This window comes from Rana temporaria, chromosome 4, assembly GCF_905171775.1.
Source record: "Rana temporaria chromosome 4, aRanTem1.1, whole genome shotgun sequence".
NCBI lineage: Eukaryota > Metazoa > Chordata > Amphibia > Anura > Ranidae > Rana > Rana temporaria.
Window position 1 is genome coordinate 279,542,231 of NC_053492.1, and position 24,296 is coordinate 279,566,526.

The 24,296-nt window shown below is 46.8% G+C and overlaps 1 protein-coding gene across 1 annotated transcript in view; it reads left to right on the forward strand.

The window, feature by feature from the left end:
• Positions 1-21,397: 21,397 nt before the first annotated feature.
• The window catches only part of SMPDL3A (sphingomyelin phosphodiesterase acid like 3A), a 68,508-nt gene continuing 65,609 nt past the window's right edge, over positions 21,398-24,296 (forward strand). Inside the window, exon 1 of the mRNA XM_040350338.1 lies at positions 21,398-21,626. Coding sequence (XP_040206272.1) covers positions 21,530-21,626 — 97 coding nt within the window. The 5' untranslated portion in view covers positions 21,398-21,529. The remainder of the gene's footprint in view (positions 21,627-24,296) is intronic.

Genomic DNA, 24,296 nt, shown 5'->3' on the forward strand with positions numbered 1-24,296 from the left:
AGTAAATCACATGGTATAATACCACTACCTGTAAATTTACTATCAAATATCAAACATAATTACAATAAAGTATTTTTTAACTTTTGCATTTACAGTTCCTTTAAGAAACACCCTATTTAAAAAAGAAAATACAAAACAGACATTAAGCAGTACACTGCATTTATAAAAAAAGAATTTACTTACAGAAAAAAGTTTTCACATCCGCTGCCTGCTTCTGTGGATTTTTGCCCTCTTTTGTCTTCTCAGTGCGCATGGCATATGAGCTCCTCATAGCAAGGCAAGGACAGCCGCCATGCCGTCTTTCCGGCAGAATCCGCCTGTGGCCTGCCAGGTGTACCTTGAGCATTTGGCAACTGGGGCGGATTCTATATCTGCCCCCCCCCCCCATAAAATGTAAAAACACCCCACTGTGCCCCCTGCATCCTTCAATATCTCTGTCACTACTGTGTACCCTCTCCACAACTGCACCAATGGACCTCTCTACATTACACAGCACCCTGCACCTCTGGACCCCTTTACATTACACAGCACCCTGCACCTCTGGACCCCTTTACATTACACAGCACCCTGCACCTCTGGACCCCTTTACATTACACAGCCCCCTGCACCTCTGGACCCCTTTACATTACACAGCCCCCTGCACCTCTGGACCCCTTTACATTACACAGCACCTCTGGCCCCTTTACACTACACAGCACCATGCACCTCTGGACCCCTTTACATTACACAGCCCCCTGCACCTCTGGACCCCTTTACATTACACAGCACCTCTGGGCCCCTTTACATTACACAGCACCCTGCACCTCTGGGCCCCTTTACATTACACAGCACCTTGCACCTCTGGGCCCCTTTACACTACACAGCACCTTGCACCTCCTGGGCCCCTTTACACCACACCTTGCACCTCTGGGCCCCTTTACATTACACAGCACCCTGCACCCCTGGGCCCCTTTACATTACACAGCACCCTGCACCCCTTTACACTACACAGCACCTTGCACCTCTGGGCCCCTTTACATTATACAGCACCCTGCACCTCTGGACCCCATTACATTACACAGCCCCCTGCACCTCTGGACCCCATTACATTACACAGCACCTTTGGGCCCCATTACATTACAAAGCCCCCTGCACTTCTGGACCCCTTTACATTACATAGCACCTCTGGATGGACCCCTTTACATTACACGGCACCTTGCACCACTGGGCCCCTTACATTACACAGCACCCCACAGCTCTGGACCCCTTTACATTACACAGCACCCTGCATCTCTGGACCCCTTCACATTACACAGCACTCTGCACCTCTGGACCCCTTTACACTACACAGCACCTTGCACCACTGGGTCCCTTACATTACATAGCACCCTGCACCTCTGGGCCCCTTTACATTACACAGCACCCTGCACACCTTTACATTACACAGCCCTGAACACCTATATGTAACACAGACACCCCCCTAACAGTTCTGGACCCCCTGCATGTTACGCAGACCCCCGTACAGTGCATACCCCCTCCCCCTAAAATACAGATCTCTCCAATACAGAACCCCCTCTACAATACAGATTTACCCCTACAATACAGAACCCCCCCCCTACGATAGACCACCCCTACAGTGCAGACCCCCCAACAGTAAAGCACCTCGTTACATTACACAGCACCCTGCACCTCTGGACCCCGTTACACTACACAGCACCTTGCACCACTGGGTCCCTTACATTACATAGCACCCTGCACCTCTGGGCCTCTTACATTACACAGCACCCCACAGCTCTGGACCCCTTTACATTACACAGCACCCTGCACCACTGGACCCCTTTACATTACACAGCACCCTGCATCACTGGACCCCTTTACATTACACAGCACCCTGCACACCTTTACATTACACAGCCCCAGACACCTATATGTAACACAGACACCCCCCTAACAGTTCTGGACCCCCTGCATGTTACGCAGACCCCCGTACAGTGCATACCCCCTCCCCCTAAAATACAGATCTCTCCTTACAATACAGAACCCCCTCTACAATACAGATTTACCCCTACAATACAGAACCCCCCCCTACGATAGACCACCCCTACAGTGCAGACCCCCCAACAGTAAAGCACCTCGTTACATTACACAGCACCCTGCACCTCTGGACCCCGTTACACTACACAGCACCTTGCACCACTGGGTCCCTTACATTACATAGCACCCTGCACCTCTGGGCCCCTTACATTACACAGCACCCCACAGCTCTGGACCCCTTTACATTACACAGCACCCTGCACCACTGGACCCCTTTACATTACACAGCACCCTGCACCACTGGACCCCTTTACATTACACAGCACCCTGCATCACTGGACCCCTTTACATTACACAGCACCCTGCACACCTTTACATTACACAGCCCCGGACACCTATATGTAACACAGACACCCCCCTAACAGTTCTGGACCCCCTGCATGTTACGCAGACCCCCGTACAGTGCATACCCCCTCCCCCTAAAATACAGATCTCTCCTTACAATACAGAACCCCCTCTACAATACAGATTTACCCCTACAATACAGAACCCCCCCCCTACGATAGACCACCCCTACAGTGCAGACCCCCCAACAGTAAAGCACCTCGTTACATTACACAGCACCCTGCACCTCTGGACCCCGTTACACTACACAGCACCTTGCACCACTGGGTCCCTTACATTACATAGCACCCTGCACCTCTGGGCCCCTTACATTACACAGCACCCCACAGCTCTGGACCCCTTTACATTACACAGCACCCTGCACCACTGGACCCCTTTACATTACACAGCACCCTGCACCACTGGACCCCTTTACATTACACAGCACCCTGCACCACTGGACCCCTTTACATTACACAGCACCCTGCACACCTTTACATTACACAGCCCCGGACACCTATATGTAACACAGACACCCCCCTAACAGTTCTGGACCCCCTGCATGTTACGCAGACCCCCGTACAGTGCATACCCCCTCCCCCTAAAATACAGATCTCTCCTTACAATACAGAACCCCCTCTACAATACAGATTTACCCCTACAATACAGACCCCCCCCTTACAATAGACCACCCCTACAGTGCAGACCCCCCAACAGTAAAGAACACCCCCCTACAATAGACCACTCCTACAGTGCAGACCCCCCTACAATAAAGAACCCCCCCACATTACAGAACACCCCCTACAATAAATAACCCCCCCACAATACAGAAAACACCCCCCCCCCTACAATACAGATCAACCCCTACAGTGTAGACCCCCCCCCCCAACAATAAAGAACCCCCCCCACACACACACAATCCAGAAACCCCCCCCCCACACACAATACAGATCAAACCCTACAGTGCAGACCCCCCCTCCCCAACAATAAAGACCCCCCCCCCACACACACACACAATTCAGAAAACAACCCTCCCCCCACAATACAGATCAACCCCTACAGTGCAGCAGACCCCCCCCCCCCAACAAAGAACCCCCCCCCACAATACAGAAAACAACCCCCCACCCACAATACAGATCACACCCTACAGTGCAGACCCCCCTACAATAAAGAACCCCCCCCCCCCTAAAATACAGACGACCCCCCCCCCCCCCTTCAGCCCTGTAAAGCAAGCAGGCTCAGATAACCTGCTTGCCGCGTGCTGCACACACAGTACAGGCAAGGGGGAGGAGGCTTCACTGCTCGGCTGCGTGACTGAGACAGTCACAGGCAGCCGAGACTCAGGCCCGCGGAGCTGCCGAAGGAGAAGGGGGATCACTGCGGCCAGGTCCCGGGTGTGCCGACGGCTCGCTGGGATGCGGCTTGCACGGCACCCCCCCTGCAAAGCCAGGCACCCGGCACCACGCCATACCACCCGAAAAAGGTCCTCTTCAGTCGCGGGGGGGGGGGGCGCCGGCCTGACACCCACAGTGTGCGGCACGCCACCGCCCACTACTTAATACGCGGGCGAATTAAAAAATCTTTGCGGTCGCCAGGCGCCCTTGTTGCTATGGCGCCCTGAGCGATCGCACTGTCCGCACACCGCAAAGGCCGGCCCTGCGCACTATACCTGCGTAATCCCCATGGAAGCTGGATCTCCACTTGCTTCTCATGTTGCCCTGTTACTTTGTGAACACAGGAGGTGCTCACTTGGCATGGATGCTTTCATTTTCTCAATGAATGCAGAGTTCTCTGGAGAGGAGGATTGATGATGTCAGCCGCCTAATGTTCCAAATTTCCCTGAAGCCTTCTGGGATACCTAATTTGAGCATCCAAGGAAGCTGCAGAGAGCAGGCAATACATTGCTCTTGACCAATGAATGGCACTGTTTCCCACCATGGTTTGTGTATTTCGTATGCAAACCCAGATGGAAAAGAGAAACAACAAAGACTTTTGGGACTGTCAAGTAATTAACAGGAGGATAAAGGGATTACACACTACATGCTGTATACCATCTCTTTACTGCCATACACCCTCCTAAACACAATAAAGTTTAGAGCTTTGGAAATCAGTTGTTGTTGTCCACTTGGATGACACATGCTTTTCTAATGTCTTCGGCACACAGTGAGCACCTAAGGAATTTCACTTTAATGACTGAACAGGCGCCACTGGCTAATATAGCTCATCAGCCATGGACATTATCCATGGTAAAATACAGTATGTAGTTGTGTGTAGTTCCCATGTGTATAGTAAACACATACAGTGCCTTGCAAAAGCATTCACCCCCTTGGCTTTTTACCTATTTTGTTACATTACAGCCTTTAGTGCAATGTTTTTTTATCTGAATTATATGTGATGGATCAGAACACAATAGTTTAAGTTGGTGAAGTAAAATTTGAAAAATATATACATAAAACTGTTTTTCAGAAATAAAAAAAATGATAATTGGCATGTGCGTATGTATTCACCCCCTTTATGAAGCCCATAAAATGCTCTGGTGCAACCAATTTCCTTCAGAAGTCGCATAATTAGTGAAATGATGTCCACCTGTGTGCAATCTAAGTGTCACATGATGTCATTACATATACACACCTTTTGAAAGGCCCCAGAGGCTGCAACACCTAAGCAAGAGGCACCACTAACCAAACACTGCCATGAAGACCAAAGAACTCTCCAAACAAGTAGGAGACAATGTTGTTGAGAAATACAAGTCAGGGTTAGGTTATAAAAAAAATATTCAAATCTTTAAAGATCCCTAGAAGCACCATCAAATCTATCATAACCAAATGGAAAGAACATGGCACAACACCAAACCTGCCAAGAGACGACCGCACACCAAAACTCACAGACCGGGCAAGGAGGGCATTAATCAGAGAGGGAGCACAGAGACCCAAGGTAACCCTGGAGGAGCTGCAGAGTTCCACAGCAGAGACTGGAGTATCTGTACATAGGACGATAATAAGCCGTACGCTCCATAGAGTTGGCCTTTATGGCAGAGTGGTCAGAAGAAAGCCATTACTTTCAGCAAAAACAAAATGGCACATTTTGAGTTTGTGAAAAGGCACGTGGGAGACTCCCAAATTGTATGGAGGAAGGTGCTCTGGTCTGATGAGCTAAAATTGAACTTTTTGGCAATCAAAGAAAACGCTATGTCTAGCGCAAACCCAGCACATCACCCAAAGAACACCATCCCCACAGTGAAACATGGTGGTGGCAGCATCATGCTGTGGGGATGTTTTTCAGCAGCCAGGACTGGGAAACTGGTTAGAGTTGAGGGAAAGATGGATGGTGCTAAATACAGGGATATTCTTGAGCAAAACCTGTACCACTCTGTGTGAGATTTGAGGCGAGGAAGGAGGTTCACCTTCCAGCAGGACAGTGACCCCAAACACACTGCTAAAGCAACACTTGAGTGGTTTAAGGAGAAACATGTAGATGTGTTGAAATGGCCTACTCAAAGCCCAGACCTCAATCCAATAGAAAATCTGTGGTCAGACTTAAAGATTGCTGTTCACAACCACAAACCATCCAACTTGAAGGAATTGGAGCAGCTTTGCAAGGGGGAAAAGCAAAAATCACAATGGTAAGATGTGGCAAGCTCATAGAGACTTATCCAAAGCGACTTGGAGCTGTGATAGCTGCAAAATGTGCCTCTACAAAGTCTTGACTTTAGGGGGGTGAATAGTTATGCACATTGACTTTTTTTGTTGTTTTGTCCTATTTGTTGTGTGCTTCACAATAAAAAAAAAACATCTTTAAAGTTGTGGGCATGTTCTGTAAATTAAATGATGCACATCCTCACACAATCAATGTTAATTCCAGGCTGTGAGACAACAAAACACAAAAAATGCCAAGGGGGGGGGGAGTTGGTGGTGAATATTTTTGCAAGGCAGTGCATTTCCACAATAATCCCAGCAGTTATAATACAAATACATTGCACCAAATTTTAGAGCTCTGGTGGTCAGAGTTGTTTAACAGGATTAAAATTGCCTGATCTGTTATACCTAATAGCTAACAGCTGCATAGCAACAAATGAATAATACATTACTAGTATGAAATAAGTGCGAGCACTAAAAGAACTCACAACCTAACAAATACATTTTCTTGCAGCTCAAGGTTTTGATGCAATGAGGTGATTTCATGCATGAATTTGTTGCTATGCAACAGATGTAACCTGTAATAGGTTGATTTAGTACTTAGTTGATGAGAAAAGCAGAAAGTGTCTAGAATTATTAACGCAGCTCATCTGCGCTCCTAAAACATAGCTTTATTTTCAAATTGTTTCATTAACTTAACAGGTATCCACCTATAGTCCATAAGGTCCTCATTAAGGCTTGGATTGTGGGACATGAGGACCCATTTTACTTAGTTAAGCATATTTTGTTTACTGCTGTTTATAAATTGGAGAAATCCTTAAAATGTTTTATGCTGGCTGGGGCTGATTTTCTCTTTTTTTTTACTCCACCGGTTGGGTGTCTTGTGCTTCTCTTTCCACACTCACTGAAGGGGTCTATTTTTAAAACAATTGTTGGACAAATATCATAAGCATTTATCCAGGCTGCAAGTATTTTCTCTAATAGTATGACTTCCTATGATTGTCACCTCCATCTAGTGGCCAAAATGTGGTATATTTTCTGATTGAAGTATTTCAGAAAAATATACCGCACTTTGACCACTAGATGGAGCTGGCTATTAAAAAAAAAGTCAAAATGTTAGAGAAAATTTGTGCAGGATGGATGAATGCTTTTGACATTTGTACCACTAATGTTTATAAACATACATGAACACAATCTCAATCCAAAATATGCCTCAAGAGACAAAATAACCACCATATTGATACATTGAAAAACATGGGTGCAGACACTGAAATGGTATTGTAATAACCACTTAAGACCCGGACCAAAATGCAGCTAAAGGACCTTGCCCCTTGCGATTCTACACTGCGCTGCTTTAACTGACAATTGCGTGGTCGTGCGACGAGGCTCCCAAACAAAATTGGCGTCCTTTTTTTCCCACAAATAGAGCTTTCTTTTGGTGGTATTTGATCACATCTGCGTTTTTTTTTTTTTTTTTTTGCCCTATAAACAAAAATAGAGCGACAATTTTGAAAAAAATGCAATATTTTTTACTTTTTGCTATAATAAATATCCCCCAAAAATATATAAAAAAATTTTTTTTTCCTCAGTTTAGGCCGATAGGTATTCTTCTACATATTTTTGGTAAAAAAAATCGCAATAAGCGTTTATCGGTTGGTTTGCGCAACATTTATAGCGTTTACAAAATAGGTGATAGTTTTATTGCATTTTTATGATTTTTTTTTTTTTACTACTAATGGCGGCGATCAGCGATTTTTTTCGTGACTGCGACATTATGGCAGACACTTCGGACAATTTTGACACATTTTTGGGACCATTGTCAATTTCACAGCAAAAATGCATTTACTGTACAGTTGCAGTTTGGGAGTTAACCACAGGGGGCGCTGAAGGAGTTATGTTTCACCTAATGTGTGTTTACAACTGTAGGGGGGTGTGGCTATAGGAGTGACGTCATCGATTGTGTCCCCCTATGAAAGGGATGACACGATCGATGCAGCCGCCACAGTGAAGAACGGGTGTCAGGTCACCCGTAGCCAGATGACAAGTGCACCCCGTAGGGGTCAGGGATGCACCACAGGGTGGTGAATCCTATGGCCGACTGCTGCTAGCAGAGACGAAGCGTGAACCTAAGGTCACCCAGGGCGCGGAGTCTAAGACCCAGTTTTGTATTCACCAGAGCCCTTGGTGGTAGGGATGGTCTTGGCCGCAACTGGGTCCAGGTCGCGTTCCCGGGATTCCTCAAGTCACACTCTGCAGGGAGAAGGGGGAGGCAGCCAGCAGGACAAACAGTGGTGATGGACAGGCCGAGGTCAGGGCAACAGAAAGACAAGGATAACCGTGGAACATGCAAATAGTCAGGGGCACAGGCAGACAGGGAAGTCGGGGACAAGCCAAAACGGTACACGGAAGATGATCGTAGCACTCTGCAACCAGGAACTAGCAATACACTGCAGACAGGAAGTAAGCATAGGAACACTGTTGAACAGCACTGCAGACCTGTAGAGCAACGGTTAATATAGGCTTCCTGGGATGGACTAGGGTGGAGCCATACAGGAAGAGGAAGTGATAAAAAGGGGAACCAGAGCAGGATCTGCCTCTAATGAACACATGGAGATCAGGTAGGCAGACAGGCTTGATGCATATTCATGACAACGGGGAAGCCGTGTTTACACGCGGCTCTCCCCGTTCTTCAGCTCCGGGACCAATCGCGGGACCCCAGCGGCGATCGGGTCCCGCAGCTTCGGAACGGGTCTCGGGAGCGCGCCCGCGACCCACGGCTGGGTACATGTACAGGACGTACCTGTACATACATGTGCCCAGCCGTGCCATTCTGCTGACGTATATGTGCAGGAGGCCGTCCTTAAGTGGTTAATACAACCAGAAACATGTCTGCAGAGACGCACTCAGTTCTGTCCTGGGACATTAAGAAACATGCCCACAGAGACACAATTAGTACTGTAGTGACACAGCCAAAAACATGGCTCTAGAGGTGTAATTTTTATGGCACTAACAAAACCAGAAACATGCATAAAAACACAATCGGCACTATATTTGTACAATGAAGACAATTTGACATCACACAGCTAAATAGTCACCACCTGTCAGTCACTCACCTGCCTAGAGAAAGTAATTTACAGCCATATCCATAGGAAGCCTACAGCACCTGGTATTCCCAGGCAGTCTCCCATCCAAGTATTAACAAGACCTGGCTCTGCTTAGCCTCCGAGATCAGACAAGATGAGGCGCGTTTAGGGTGATGTGGCCATAGGCAAGCCTACAGCACCTGGTGCCCTACTGCCCTAATGCAAACAATAAATAACAGGAAATAACATGCTTGAGGTCTTGAGGATGCTTTAAAGCTGCGTGTGAAGTTGCAGAACAGTGCAGCGTAGTCCCTTAAAAGCAACAGAAGAATAATATAAAAAAAAAAAATCTGCCTAAAATTCAAATCAGACCAAATCCAGGCATTCGACCTGGGCAGCTAGGAAAGGGAGGGCAGCAAGAGTGTGGCCCTTCCTTCCTGTAACATACTAGGCCATATGCCTTTGAGCATTGAGGGGTACTTTGCAAAAGGGGTTGGAATGGCAAAACCTCCTTTTCCCTGTCAAAGTGTATTGTCCCAGTGTAGAAGACAAGGACCTCTTTCCAACATCCTGACCCCCTAAAAAGGATGTGGAGGTTTGTGGGGGGGGGGGGACTTATAATAACTAGGAAGCCCCCTTTTAGAATAAGGTTGTCCCCCTGATATTTGCCCACTCACAGGAGAATGGGTACAAGGGTGCACAATACCCCTTATACTCATTACCCCCCAAAATTTAAAATGTAAATGAACATACAGTAACAAAAAATATATATATATCAAATCCTTATGTAGCGCCCTGCTACTTTCATAGCTGGTGCTGCTTTAAATTTAGAGGGTGGTCAGAGATTTAGTTACCTCTGAACATGTTATTTTTGCCAAATTTGGGCCTCTGTTCCAGCCATGGCTGTACTGTGAGTGACCACTATTGCTGTCTGGGGTGCCTGTACCACCCCAGGCCAAGGGTGGCAGCAGTCAAGTCAGGGTGTATTGGGTGTTTTTCCTCAGCAGCTAATCAGTGGTGGTTGGTCGTCTTGCTGTGCATGCTGGGGGAGAGTACTTAAGGACAGATGTCATTAGTTCTGGGTCATCCCTGGCTGTCGTCCCACCACCCCCCCGTGTGTGGCCCTCATGGTTTACCTTGTAGGCCCGATAGTCAGACTGGGTCTACAGTTAGAGTGGTTCTGTGCTGTCCGTCCTGAGGGAGGAAGCCGCCCGATGAAGAACCTGCCTGAGGGATTACCGAGCAAGAGGCTGGTATCTCAGGAGAGGCCTTAGACTTCATCGAAGGACGCACCATTACTGAGAGGCTGGATGATGGTCACCTATCAGTCATGAATTTACAAAAGTTTATTCAAGAGAGATCCGGGTGCTTAATCCTGTGTTGAGAAGGATTCTGGAACGAATACATTTCCATCTTTGGGAAGGTCTGTGGCAGAGACTTTGCTAAAGTGTCGTGTGACACTCTGGCTGCCAGGCTGATAAGAGAGGCCTATCCAGGTGCACAATACCCACTCTGGCTAGAGTGGCGACGAAAGTTTATCGCTGGAAGCAGGATTGCTTCTGAACAAAGTTATACACTTGAACCTACTATCTACTATCCTTTCTACCTCTTCAACCACTACTTATTTTATTATTTTACCCCGTTGGGTAATAAAGCACAGAAAAGACATCTAAAGTGTGGACATTGCAGTTCTCAGCTCTCATCGTGTACCCTAGACGGTGGAGGAATAGAGGTAACGTGCCACCCAAAACAAACCAGCAGCTCCTTCAGGGGTAGTGCTACACTTAATAAAATGACATTAAGAAAATGTAAACAGCATCCCTCAAGGTAAATCTAATGTCAGACACATCATCCGGTGATGCAGATCCATTGTCAACCACAATGGCCAGAAGCCTGACGAACTTCCCCACTGCCATGGCAACCCATGGCTGCTAAATGACATCAACTGCTTCTGAAGTGTAAATAAATAACTGGAGATCCTGGGTGACGACACTGACCATATTTAATTTCAGGACCATATGTAGTCTATTACATCGTCTGAGATCAATGCCACTGAGTTTAAATTACAACTGCGCCAGGCATATGTAATTTAACAACAGTGTGGAGAGTTGTAATGATTGCTGATTGATCTACATCACTGAACAACATGATTGATGTTTGATTTACATTGGGGGGACATTGTACTACCCTCGACTACAGTCACCAGTTTTAAAGATCAAGGTTCGATTCCTGCTAGTGCAGCAGCCAGGCAAATAGCATCTTTAGATGCTTGAAGCAGGTAATACCGCCACCCAGGTGTACTTCAGCTAAATGCAGGATAAATTTCGGTAACCCCCGGAATTCCGTGAGAAATCAAAATGAAACACAAGGAAACAGATTTGAGTGTTCATTGGATCTCTAAAATGTATTCACTCCCAGGAGTGACTTGTATGCAAAAGAAAGATAAGAGGGGCTGTGTATTAATGCATAAGTCTCTAAATATTATACAAACTCAGTATATTCTTATGTAGCTCCCCCTTACTTCCAGTATGGGCACTACGCTAAAGTTAGTGGGGAATGGGAGAGTTTTTCTTGCTCCCATTCACAATTTGTCAAATTTGGGCTGCTGTCATTCCAGAAATGTCCTGTAGGTCAGCCTGCGCTCCAGGGGTGTTGTTTCCACCCCTGGGTGACAGGTGGTGCTAGAGGGGTTCTGGCAGAGCAATTTTCCCCAGCAGCCAATTAGAGGAGTTTTCCCTTGCGGGGCATGCTTGGGGAGAGTATATCTGTGGCAGACGCCATCTTTATTGGTTCTTCCCACGGGTTCCAGGTGCGGCATCCACCTTTAGGGTGCGCGCATCCAACGGACCCCGGTGATGGCCTTCCAGGCCGGGGTCAAATGCTACGCGGAGCTCTATGTTGCTGAGAGGGGCCCCAGTGACTTACTGGGTCCCCAGTTCTATTGAAAGGATCCCAGGCTGGATGCCGTTCGATTGGGGGTCGGCTTGAGGAGAACCCTGGAGGCAGGTTGTCCAACAGGGCTTGAACGAACCAATCGGGGATCTGGTGACCGGAATGCTGACAGGTACGCTTTGCTGTCATCCGGTGACCTATGCTAAAACCTACTGGGAGGATTCGCTCAATTCGTCCATTTAGCTCATTCAAGTAATAGGCCTGTGGCAGAGGCCCTAGAGCCAGGTCTGTGAGAGAGATCTGTTCCTCCCAGCAATCTAAAGTGACACTTTGGCTGCCAGGCTTGTGACAGGAGTCTGTCCGGGGGCACTTCACCCACTCTGGCTGGAGTGGCAACAAACTGTAATTTGGTGCTACTGAGAGCAGGATTGCTCGGTTCTTATCCAGGCCTGATACTGCAAAGTTCTCCCTCTTTCTTCATAAACCTTTCCTTCCCATTTGATGTTAATGTTGGCCGTGTTGGCCTGGAAATAAAGCATTGCAAAAACCTCCATTCCTTGTCTGGACATTGGCTCAATACTCTGTTCTTCAACTACACCCCTAGACAGCACTAAGGTAACTTAATACGCCGATCCCAACAACAAATCAGCGGCTCCTCCGGGGGTAGCGCTACACTTCTCATTATTTAAACTTGCTGAATTTAGTTTTAACAAGGGCTAAAAGATGACTTTGCTTATACAATCAGGCTGTTCCATGAATAGGCTTAACCACAATGACTAGCAGTACAGGGTGTGTCTCTATCAAACTGTTAGCTAAGCCAAGTATGTCAAAACACATATAGAAAAATTAATTTCTACTTAAAAAGGAGTCCGTTATTTTATACATTCTATTACAACGTTGACTCAGAAAACAAGTCTATACTGGTTGTCTTTTTGTTCATACATGTGCGTGAGAGTCATGGTTTGCGGCACAGAGCTCTGAAGGGACGGCACAGAGATGTTCATTGTACCTACAGCTAAGCCTTATTATAGGCTTACCTGTAGGTGAAAGTAAAAAGAAAGGATTTTCTTCCAGTTTATGCAGTGGGGAAATAAGTGGGCAGCAATGGCGACCCTAGGGGGGGGCCAGAGGGGGCCCTGACCCCCCAACAAAATTTTTTTTTGTTTGCATTTTCTGTATTTTGCTCGAGCCGCCGCTGGAGTAACAGTCTCTCCTGAGAGGGAGAGCGTCCCCAGTCAGCTCTGCGGGGCATTCCTCCCCCCTCCCTCTGCTCGCTGACACTGCATAATGCGAGCGCTCACACAACCACATCTGCCCGATCTGCTCCTTCCCCTGCATCCTCATTGGCACGAAGAAGAGCGAGTTGCAGAAAGGACTCCATGAGCACTGTGGGGGAGGGGGGCCCAAGTCTTCATCTCAGTTACTGAAAAACAGACTGATTTCTCCCGTCCTTATGACAGGAGAACCAGCCTGTAAATTCCGAGAGTGGTGACTGCAAGCTGAGCTGAGTGTCAGTCTATGACACTCTTTTACAGCCCAGCGAGTCCAGCCACCCCCTCACTCTCCTCACATATGAGCAGGGAGGAATACAGCTCCTCCTCCTCCTTTCAGTGCCACCCACACTATCCCGGTGTGCTGTATCTGAAGAGGGGATGTGTGGGCGGGAAATATGAAAATCAGAAGCATTCTTGGCTGTGTGTGAATGATGCCTGAGATTCTAGCCTTGACCGTGGGTAAGTGTGTGCACTGCAGACTGCAGTACACTGTAATTACTGAACTGCATTATCTCCATCCCTTCTCTCCCCCATCTGTCTCCCTCCCCCTCTCCTGTTCTTTCAAGACATTCACAATTTACTTTCACTTTCAGTTAGGCAGGTAATATACGGTGCAAATTTCTTTCTTACATCCACAGATTGCAGGAAAGAAACTTGCATGATTCCCCCATCGACACAGACAGTGGTGACAAGGGAATATCCCTCCTGCCCAGCAGTTGATTTCTCCCGACAAACAGTGATTATCACTAGTGGCTATAGCAACCACTAGTGATAATCATAAGAGAATCTGCTTGTAACGGAATGACCTGTGACACCCAGAGACTTTTGAAGGATGGGGGGTACTCCTGTGCCAGCGTCACTAATGACTCTTGGGTCTAGGGTCACCCTGTGCCCCTTTTGGGCATAGGGTGACTGATAACTGATCATTCATGTTTTGCAGGATATCTTGGAATATTACAAGTTGTTAAAGTCTGACTCCAAATGTAGTGTTTTCATTCAATGGGGGAACACATGCTTTTGAGGTGTTAATTGCGTCTGCTCCTGGACATTCCATTGTGAGATGCTAATACATTCTGTGTCCATTGTGCTAATTAGGTCTGCTCCTAAGACCTTTCATTATGTATGCTAATAACACTGTTTTGTGTGTGGAATGTGACTTGTCAAGCTGTATGCGGAGACAGGCTGTCTGGATAATGACTAATAATTAACTCAACTGAATGTCATTGTCTAAGAGAAGGTGTATTGAAGCCCCCCCCCATTGTGTGATGTGTGGGTGGAGTGTGTCTTTGTCCCTGTGATTAACTGTAACATGCTTGTACTGTATATAAGAAAGCTAAGATACCATTAAAACTATTCATTCATACATTTTTGGAACCAGTAACAGAGCTTGTCTCGTTATTCTGGGAAATTGAATGGGTCATGTCTGATGTCTGTTGGATTGTGGAGTGTCGGATAAGCTGTCATGGGGCGATGGAATGGGAATATCGTAAACGGTGGTGACCGTTAAAAGTGGTGGCACAGCAGTGGGATGGTTCCATCGCCAGAAGAACAGCTACAAGGACACAGGACAATGGAGACACAGTTATGAACGGCTGAAGCTCTCTTCCCTCATGGGACTTACTGGAGAGCCGGGGCAGACCGGCCAGCAACCGTAAGAAAAGGGACATTATCGCACAACTTGTCGAAATGGATAGAGCTGAGAGGCCCAGCGTAACAGACGGGACACCCGGGGAAGAAAGTTTTGATCAGGCTGTTAAACGAGGACTGGCACAGTATGGTCCTAATCCTCCACCAGAGATCATAGACCTGGTTATAGCGGCTGTGGATGCCACTTGGCTACATCAAAGAGGTGCTGCAGCAGCACAAGTCACAGCAGCACCAACTGAAGAGAGAGGAGAGGTACAGATACCAGTCTCCATGGAAGAGGAATTCAGAAGGAGTTTGCAAGAGATGCGGATACAGCACAAAGGACCAGTATCAGAGGAGGCCCTGCTGGGATGGTCGGATGTGATTCGTTGCCAACTCTGGAAGGAAGTGCTAGCTCTTGAGCAGCAACACCAGGGGAAGGTCCTCCTCTCCATCCATGTAAGGTACTGGCCGCAGTATGATGCACGAATGCCGTTGTTGGGGGAACAACCGAAGCAGGAGTGGACAGCCGAGTTAAGCATGCTGATCCGGGCAGAGATGCGGTTGGACGAAAGCTACAGAGCCCTCCGGTGGTGTGTAGCCCAAGAGTGCCTGTTGTCAGCGGATGACAGCCCCATGGAAGGCTATGACTATGATGGCCTGGGATTATTGTATTGGAGGATATCCAGTGATCCTGACTTCGGGGATAATAGAGAGTGGCGCTTGGAGGACATAATGGAGCACAGAGAACAAAAACTGAATGTCTCGGAAGGGCACTGGTTACAGGAAGATTTGGAGTTTCTGGCCATTCAGGAATGGGAGCTGGAGATCGCCTACAGACAGCTGCTAGACTCCGCGCAGCAGCAGGGTGGGGCTCCCGTTGCCTGGGACTATGAGGACATTTTAGATGACAACTGTGAAATCCTGGCTGATGAATCGGCAGTGGAAAATCTGAAGATTGCCATTCCCAAAGCTGAAGCGGATGATGTGGAGTTCCAGGAAGCCGGGACAGTTGGCCCCTCTCTCCAGCAACAAGCTGAGGTGGTAAAGCTTTTGCTCCCAGCTGAATCACTGGCGGCAGGGCAGGATGCTGCTGACCGCTGCACACAACTACAGCTTGAGCTGATATCGGGGATGGGACTGTGGTCTCCCCTCACAGCAACCCAGCAGAAGAGCTGGCAACAGAGCAGAGTGCCACAAGCCTCTGCTCCCAACTAACGGAAGAGGGAGTTCCTGGGGTTGTGGATGGGACTTCAGTCTTCACTGACACAACCCCAGAAAATGATGCGGCACTGAGACAGGAGGATGTCAGCTTTGCTTTGCAAGCACCGGGGGATTTTCAACTACCACCAGTGGGTGGGACTTCAGTCTCCACTGGTATACCCCAGGGATGGGGGGCAGTTGGCCCAGATCCCCAACAGCATGATGGACTGATCCCAGTCACCCTGTCGTCTCTCCAGCAGCTGAAAGGACTCCAGGGAGAAGGGCCAGGCCTCTCCCCAGCGGCAGCCATGTTCTCTGAGAGAGGCAGAGGTTGACTGGGTGAGTAATGCTCTGTTTGGAGCAATTTATTTGGGGTACGGTATGGATACCAGCATTGGAGGACTGGAACTACAGGCTAACTTCGGAGTCAACCCGTTTGGGGTTCCCTCCTGTGTCAGTCTCCCACCGAAAGGGGAGAGATGTAACGGAATGACCCGTGACACCCAGAGACTTTTGAAGGATGGGGGGTACTCCTGTGCCAGCATCACTAATGACTCTTGGGTCTAGGGTCATCCTGTGCCCTCTATAACCGATAGTGCCAGCCTTCCCCTGCATGCACCCATAATGTCACCAGCACTAGGTCCTAATAGACTGTGCTGCTGCCAAGGAGACAGACACCAGACCAGCGCTGTCAATAGCAGGGACAGGACAGCTGGGGAACCCCACAGTGGCAGAACACCAGGGCCCGGTGGCAAGACAACCTTTGCAACCCTGAGAGTTCTCCCACTGCTTTGGACCCTTATATTTTCTTGGTGTGCTGGTGACATATATCTCTTGTTTTCTGCCACCCTGGGGGCCCCAGTATAGTAGGAAGGGAGCTACAGAACAGAACATGTGAAAGGGCCCTTTGTGGGATCGTAGTAAAGGGCCCCAGGATATATATATATATATATATATATATACAGTGAGGAAAATAAGTATTTGAACACCCTGCTATTTTGCAAGTTCTCCCACTTGGAAATCATGGAGGGGTCTGAAATTGTTATCGTAGGTGCATGTCCACTGTGAGAGACATAATCAAAAAAAAAAAATCCAGAAATCACAATGTATGATTTTTTTAACTATTTATTTGTATGATACAGCTGCAAATAAGTATTTGAACACCTGAGAAAATCAATGTTAATATTTGGTACAGTAGCCTTTGTTTGCAATTACAGAGGTCAAACGTTTCTTGTAGTTTTTCACCAGGTTTGCACACACTGGAGGAGGGATTTTGGCCCACTCCTCCACACAGATCTTCTCTAGATCAGTCAGGTTTCTGGGCTCTCGCTGAGAAACACGGAGTTTGAGCTCCCTCCAAAGATTCTCTATTGGGTTTAGGTCTGGAGACTGGCTAGGCCACGCCAGAACCTTGATATGCTTCTTACAGAGCCACTCCTTGGTTATCCTGGCTGTGTGCTTCGGGTCATTGTCATGTTGGAAGACCCAGCCTCGACCCATCTTCAAAGCTCTAACTGAGGTAAGGAGGTTGTTGCCCAAAATCTCGCAATACATGGCCCCGGTCATCCTCTCCTTAATACAGTGCAGTCGCCCTGTCCCATGTGCAGAAAAACACCCCCAAAGCATGATGCTACCACCCCCATGCTTCACAGTAGGGATGGTGTTCTTGGGATGGTACTCATCATTCTTCTTCCTCCAAACACGGTTAGTGGAATTATGACCAAAAAGTTCTATTTTGGTCTCATCTGACCACATGACTTTCTCCCATGACTCCTCTGGATCATCCAAATGGTCATTGGCAAACTTAAGACGGGCCTTGACATGTGCTGGTTTAAGCAGGGGAACCTTCCGTGACATGCATGATTTCAAACCATGACGTCTTAGTGTATTACCAACAGTAACCTTGGAAACGGTGGTCCCAGCTCTTTTCAGGTCATTGACCAGCTCCTCCCGTGTAGTCCTGGGCTGATTTCTCACCTTTCTTAGGATCATTGAGACCCCACGAGGTGAGATTTTGCATGGAGCCCCAGTCCGAGGGAGATTGACAGTCATGTTTAGCTTCTTCCATTTTCTAATGATTGCTCCAACAGTGGACCTTTTTTCACCAAGCTGCTTGGCAATTTCCCCGTAGCCCTTTCCAGCCTTGTGGAGGTGTACAATTTTGTCTCTAGTGTCTTTGGACAGTTCTTTGGTCTTGGCCATGTTAGTAGTTGGATTCTTACTGATTGTATGGGGTGGACAGGTGTCTTTATGCAGCTAATGACCTCAAACAGGTGCATCTAATTTAGGATAATAAATGGAGTGGAGGTGGACATTTTAAAGGCAGACTAACAGGTCTTTGAGGGTCAGAATTCTAGCTGATAGACAGGTGTTCAAATACTTATTTGCAGCTGTATCATACAAATAAATAGTTAAAAAATCATAAATTGTGATTTCTGGAATTTTTTTTTTTGATTATGTCTCTCACAGTGGACATGCACCTACGATGACAATTTCAGACCCCTCCATGATTTCCAAGTGGGAGAACTTGCAAAATAGCAGGGTGTTCAAATACTTATTTTCCTCACTGTATATATATATAATTGCATTTTATAGTTGGCCCCCTACTTTTGTCCCTGTCCCCCCATGTGCCCCCCCTAAATATGAAAGCTGGATACGCCACTGGTGGGCAGTACTGGGGCACTGGTATCAATGACCCAGGCCAGGTAAGCCTTGCAGTTCATGTAGGGATGTTAAGCAAACAGTCAATGAAATCCTTTCCCCCTCTGGGTCAGTACTCATTGTGCTCTTCTGATATTGAATCCACTCTAATTCCAGCAAACAGGCTTTTCCTGTGCACTCCCAGCGCAAGATTCGCTCAATGCAAGCAATGTTTGAGATCCAGAGAAGCACGAAATTGCCCTTTCTGCATAGCTCCCAACTGTCCCTGATTTCGAGGCAGTGTACCTGATTTAGAACAAAGTCCCTCTGTTCCTCTTTCCTTATTTGTCACTCATAGGTTGTATATAAAATGCACTTTTAATCTTTCAAAAAGTGTTTCCCAGTGCTTTCAACCAATTTCTAAATTGCTGCATTTGTATAAAAGCCAATCTAAAAGAATAGCAGAAGTAAAAAAAAAAAAAAAAGCACTTGGTTTAACTAATCTTTTTTTTTTGTATAATTCTCCTTTAAGGGGGTGTGGCAGGCTGTGTGTCCTATGCTATGCCTACATGCTTTTGCTAATAGGTGTCCCTCATGTCCATCTCATAATGTTGGGAGGAATGCTTTCTGATGCCTTGTACACACAATAGTTTTTCCCGGGCGGAAAAAGTTCGCCGGGAAAACCGAGAACCTGCTCGGTAGCTTTTTTCCCCCTACAAATGGCAGTGATAAGTGGCATTGATGGGCATTAATAGGCGGCACTGTTACATGGCACTGATAGGCAGCACTGATAGGTGACGCTGATGAGGGGGCACTGATGGTCACTGATTGGCACCACTGACATAACTAGTGGGTACTGTTTGGCAGCATTGGGACTGATTGGCAGCACTGGTGGGCACTGATTGGCAGCACTGGTGGGCACTGATTGGCAGCACTGGTGGGCACTGTTGGGACTGCACTGATTATTAGGACACTGATAATCAGTGCCCTGATTGTCAATGTCCCTTTAACAAGCCAGTCATTGGTTCTCTTCTTCTTGCCTCATGCTGTCAGCAAGAGGAAAGAATAGCCGATAACTGGTTAGTATTGACATCCATGATCAGCTATCGTTGGACACAGTTGATCATGTGGTAAAGGGCTGCTGTGATTGGCCCTTTACCCTGATCTGTGAGTCTGAAGGACTCAGCGATCACAGAGCGGGCCACCTGCGTGCCGCAGGGGGCTCGTGGGAAGTGCAATCATGGGGGGATGTTAATAGCACCCTGCCAGCAAAATAAGCCCACACTGTAGCCATCATTTTGCTATAGTGTGGGCATGAAGCGGTTAAAAGACCCTGCATGTCTCCTCTGGTCTCCACTGAATGTATTACAATGCACATCCCATTGCAAAAAAAAAAAGGAAGGGCGACTGTGGGCCTCCAGTGAATAAGACCCCTTTCACACTGGGGCGGTTTTCAGGCAGTATTGCGCTAAAAATAGCACCTGCAAACCGACCTGAAACAGCGGCTGGACAAAAAAAAAAGTCCTGCTGGCCGCATCTTTGGAGAGACGAAGGAGCGGTGCCCACCGCTCCTGCCCATTGAAAGCAATGGGACACCGCGGCTATACCGCCGGCAAAGCGCCTCTGCAAAAGGCGCTTTGTGGTGGTTTTTAACCCTTTTTTGGCCACTAACCGGGGGTAAAACCGCCCCGCTAGCGCCCGAATAGCGCAGCTAAATTTGCGGTAAAGCGTTGCTAAAAATAGTGGCACTTTACTGCCACCGCACCTCCGGCCCCAGTGTGAAAGGGGCCATGGCAGAGGGACTGTGTTCCAAATCTGGGACAGACCCTTAGGCCCCATTCACACTTGGGCGTAGCGGTTTTGAGTGTTTTTTCCAGCATTTTGTCACACGTATTCACACGTTTGCATACAGCGTTGTCAGAAGTTTTTGAACTTTGTCGTTTTTTATTTTTGCCAATAGGAAAAATGATTATCTCTTTCATCATTTGTTGCTATGTTTTTAGATTTTTTTTTATCTTCCTGGGTGAATATTCTATTTTACAGAACAGATTAAAGCGTCAAAACGCTCGTTGTCGCGCTAGATGCTTGAATCGAGCGTTTTCATTAGTTTCTATGGGAATACAAACGTTCAAAACCGCCCAAATCAGCCCGAATAATGGATTTTTTCCCCTCTAGCGTTTTATAGCTTCATGCTTCAGGCTACAAAACGCTCAGGTGTGAATGGGCCCTTAAAATCAGGGACAGTTGGGCGCTATGTATATGGGACACCTGGCAACTATTCAATGAAAGGGACTGAATAAGATTTCCGGTGAAATGAATCAAAATACTTTTACATTCTGCAGGGTGACAGCCAGGGTGTGATAGGTAATGAACAGGGGGGCATTCTGGATTTAGGGTGAGCTGTTTCCAAATATTAATTCTTATATTAAAAAAAAAAGTGCTGGAGTCGAACTTTACAGTATCTGTGAGAAAGGGAACACATCTTGGTTACTGAGGGAACAACAAACACTTTAAAGCCTCAGTCTATGCTCTAGTTCCTCATTATAACACTATAGGTTAACAAAAATGACTTGCATAAACTAAACTGACCTTAGTACTTCCACTTCACTCAAACACCAACCTGCATTGAGTAATTGTCTCGCTTCTAATACCATACATGCAAGAGTTAATCTTCTGCAACTCAGAAACTTCCACAGCACAGTGTGTAAACAAGGAAGTTTTCTGAACAAGTCTAGTACAGAAGATTCCCTTCGGTTAAACCGGTCAGCAGCACAAGAACATGGGAGCTCTCGGGTTCTGGTTGTTCCTTATGGCTCCTCTGGTCACTTCAGCTCTGCCAGTGAACTCATGGAGTGACAGCCAACAAGGGGTTACAGGTCAGTGACTTTTTGTCTCACAGTAACTCTGCAACATGATATGCTATCCATGGAAATCAATGACACAAACACTCCAAGCACATGATCACAGTTTTATAAGCCATTATCGCACACACTGCAAGAAAGTAGATTTTTCAACACATGTATTTCATTTTTTGACCATTTTTCTTTCTCGCCATTACTTTTTTACATTTATATTTAGCCCTTTATATGGTAATGTAAAGGTAAACAATGTAAACAGTAAAGCCTGAGTAGCAGCACTTTCAGACTAGTAGCTTTCGTTCACAGTATTTGTTTTGTGTAACATAGAATTTATCCAGCGCTAGTTTACAGCAGTATAAAGTATACAGATTAAAAAGTTGCAAAACCATAACATACATGACTGAGTGTTAAACACAAATACGACATGAGAAAGGAATGTGCCAGGAAAGTCGGCAATGGAAGCTACTGCATTTCTTTTCTGGCAGGTTATCTTACGTAGGGAGCAGATTTGACTATAGAAAGCCCAAGGTGATTATGTGGTGCACAGGGACCAAGGCATCGTAAATACCTAGTTTGACTGGGGATTACATTATAAGTTTTATTTACTACAGCTGTGGCCAAAAGTTTTGAGAATGACACAAATATTAATTATCACAAAGTCTGCTGCTTGCGTGTTTTTAGATCTTTTTGTCAGATGTTACTATAGTATACTGATGTATAATTACAAGCATTTCATAAGTGTCAAAGGCTTTTATTGACAATTACCAGATTTATCGGCGTATACCGCGCACTTTTTTGCCCAAACTCGTGGGTGCGCGATATACGCCGATACCCGCTTCCTGCGCTGTGTTTGAACCACTGCGCCGACATATACCGAGCACAGTACACTCGGGTATAGTCGGCAGGCTCGGCTCCTCTCGCGGTCACGTCCTGTACGTCCTTTACGCGATGGGAGCCGAGCCTGCCCGAGTATACCCGAGTGTACTGCGCTCGGTATATGTCGGCGGAGTGGTTCAAACACAGCACGGGGATCGAGCGGGGAGGACACCATGGTGGCCGCAGAAGGACGCCGGACCGGACGAGGCCGCCGATGGACGACGGGCAAGACACCGACGAGGGGCATCTAAACTGTAAGTATTTTTTTTTCCAGGAATTTTCCTTCAAGTTCGGGGGTGCGCGCTATACGCCGGGGCGCGTTATAGCAAGATAAATACGGTACATTAAGTTTATGCCAAGAGTCAATATTTGCAGTGTTGACCCTTTTTTTCAAGACCTCTGCAATTTGCCCTGGCATGCTGTCAGTCAACTTCTGGGCCACATCCTGACTGATGGCAGCCCATTCTTCCATGATCAATGCTTGGAGTTTGTCAGAATTTGCAAGGATTTTTTTTTTTTTTGTTCACCCGTCTCTTGAGGACTGACCGCAAGTTCTCAATGGGATTAAGGTCTGGGGAATTTCCTGAACATGGACCCAAAATTTCAATGTTTTGTTCCCCAAGACAATTTACCACTCTTTCCTTATGTCAAGTTGTTCCATCATGCTGTAAAAGGCATTGTTTATCACCAAACTGTTCTTGGTTGGGAGAAGTTGCTCCCGGAGGATGTTTTTGTACCATTCATTATTCATGGCTGTGTACTTAGACAAAATTATGAATGAGCCCCACTCTCTTGGCTGAGAAGCAACCCCACACATGAATGGTCTCAGTATGCTTTACTGATGGCATGACACAGGACTGATGGTAGTGCTCACCTTTTCTTCTCCGGACAAGGGTTTTTCCAGATGCCCCAAACAATCGGAAACGGGATTCATCAGAGAAAATGACTTTACCCCAGTCCTCAGCAATCCAATCTCTGTAGCTTTTGCAGAATATCAGTCTGGTACTGATGTTTTTCCTGGAGAGAAGTGGCTTCTTTGCTGCCCTTCTTGATACCAGGTCATCCCACTAAAATTCTTTGCCTCACTGTGCGTGCAGATACATGCACACCTGCCTGCTGCCATTCCTGAGCAAGCTCTGCACTGGTGGTACCCCGATCTCACAGAATCAACTGTAGGAGAAGGTCCCGGCACTTGCTGGACTTTCTTGGGCGCTTTGAAGCCTTCTTCACAAATGCAGTGGAAATGTTTTTTTTTTGTTATGGGATTCATTTCATTTTCATGGCAAAGAGGGAATTTGCAATTAATTGCAATTCATCTTATCACTCTTCATAACGTTCTGGAGTATATGCAAACTGGAATTGCAGACTCTGAAAATTCATATTTGTGTCATTCTCAAGAATTTGGCCATGGCTGTAAAGTAAATGAACAAAGGCAGGGATAAATCAGGCACTGCAGGGTTAAAAAAACAAATAGGAATACCTTGAGAAAGAACAGGCACTATACACACCTTTCCACTGGCCCATGTGTCTTAAAAACTCTGCTATGATGCTGCTCCTCACCTGCTGTTTTCCATTCCCATTCCCATCCTATAAACCAGGAGTCTTCAAACTTTCTAAACAAAGGGCCAGTTTACTGTCCGTCAGAGTTTACAAGGGCCGGACAGTGGTCAGTGGGAGTCGAAAAGGTCCCCAACATCAGTGGGAAAAATTAATGCCCAATTGTTTGTTTCAGTAGGAGGAAGTGTGCCCTGTCATTGGGTCCCATTGTTGGTGTCATTGAGAAAAACTGTGCCCCATTGTTGGTTTCATTGT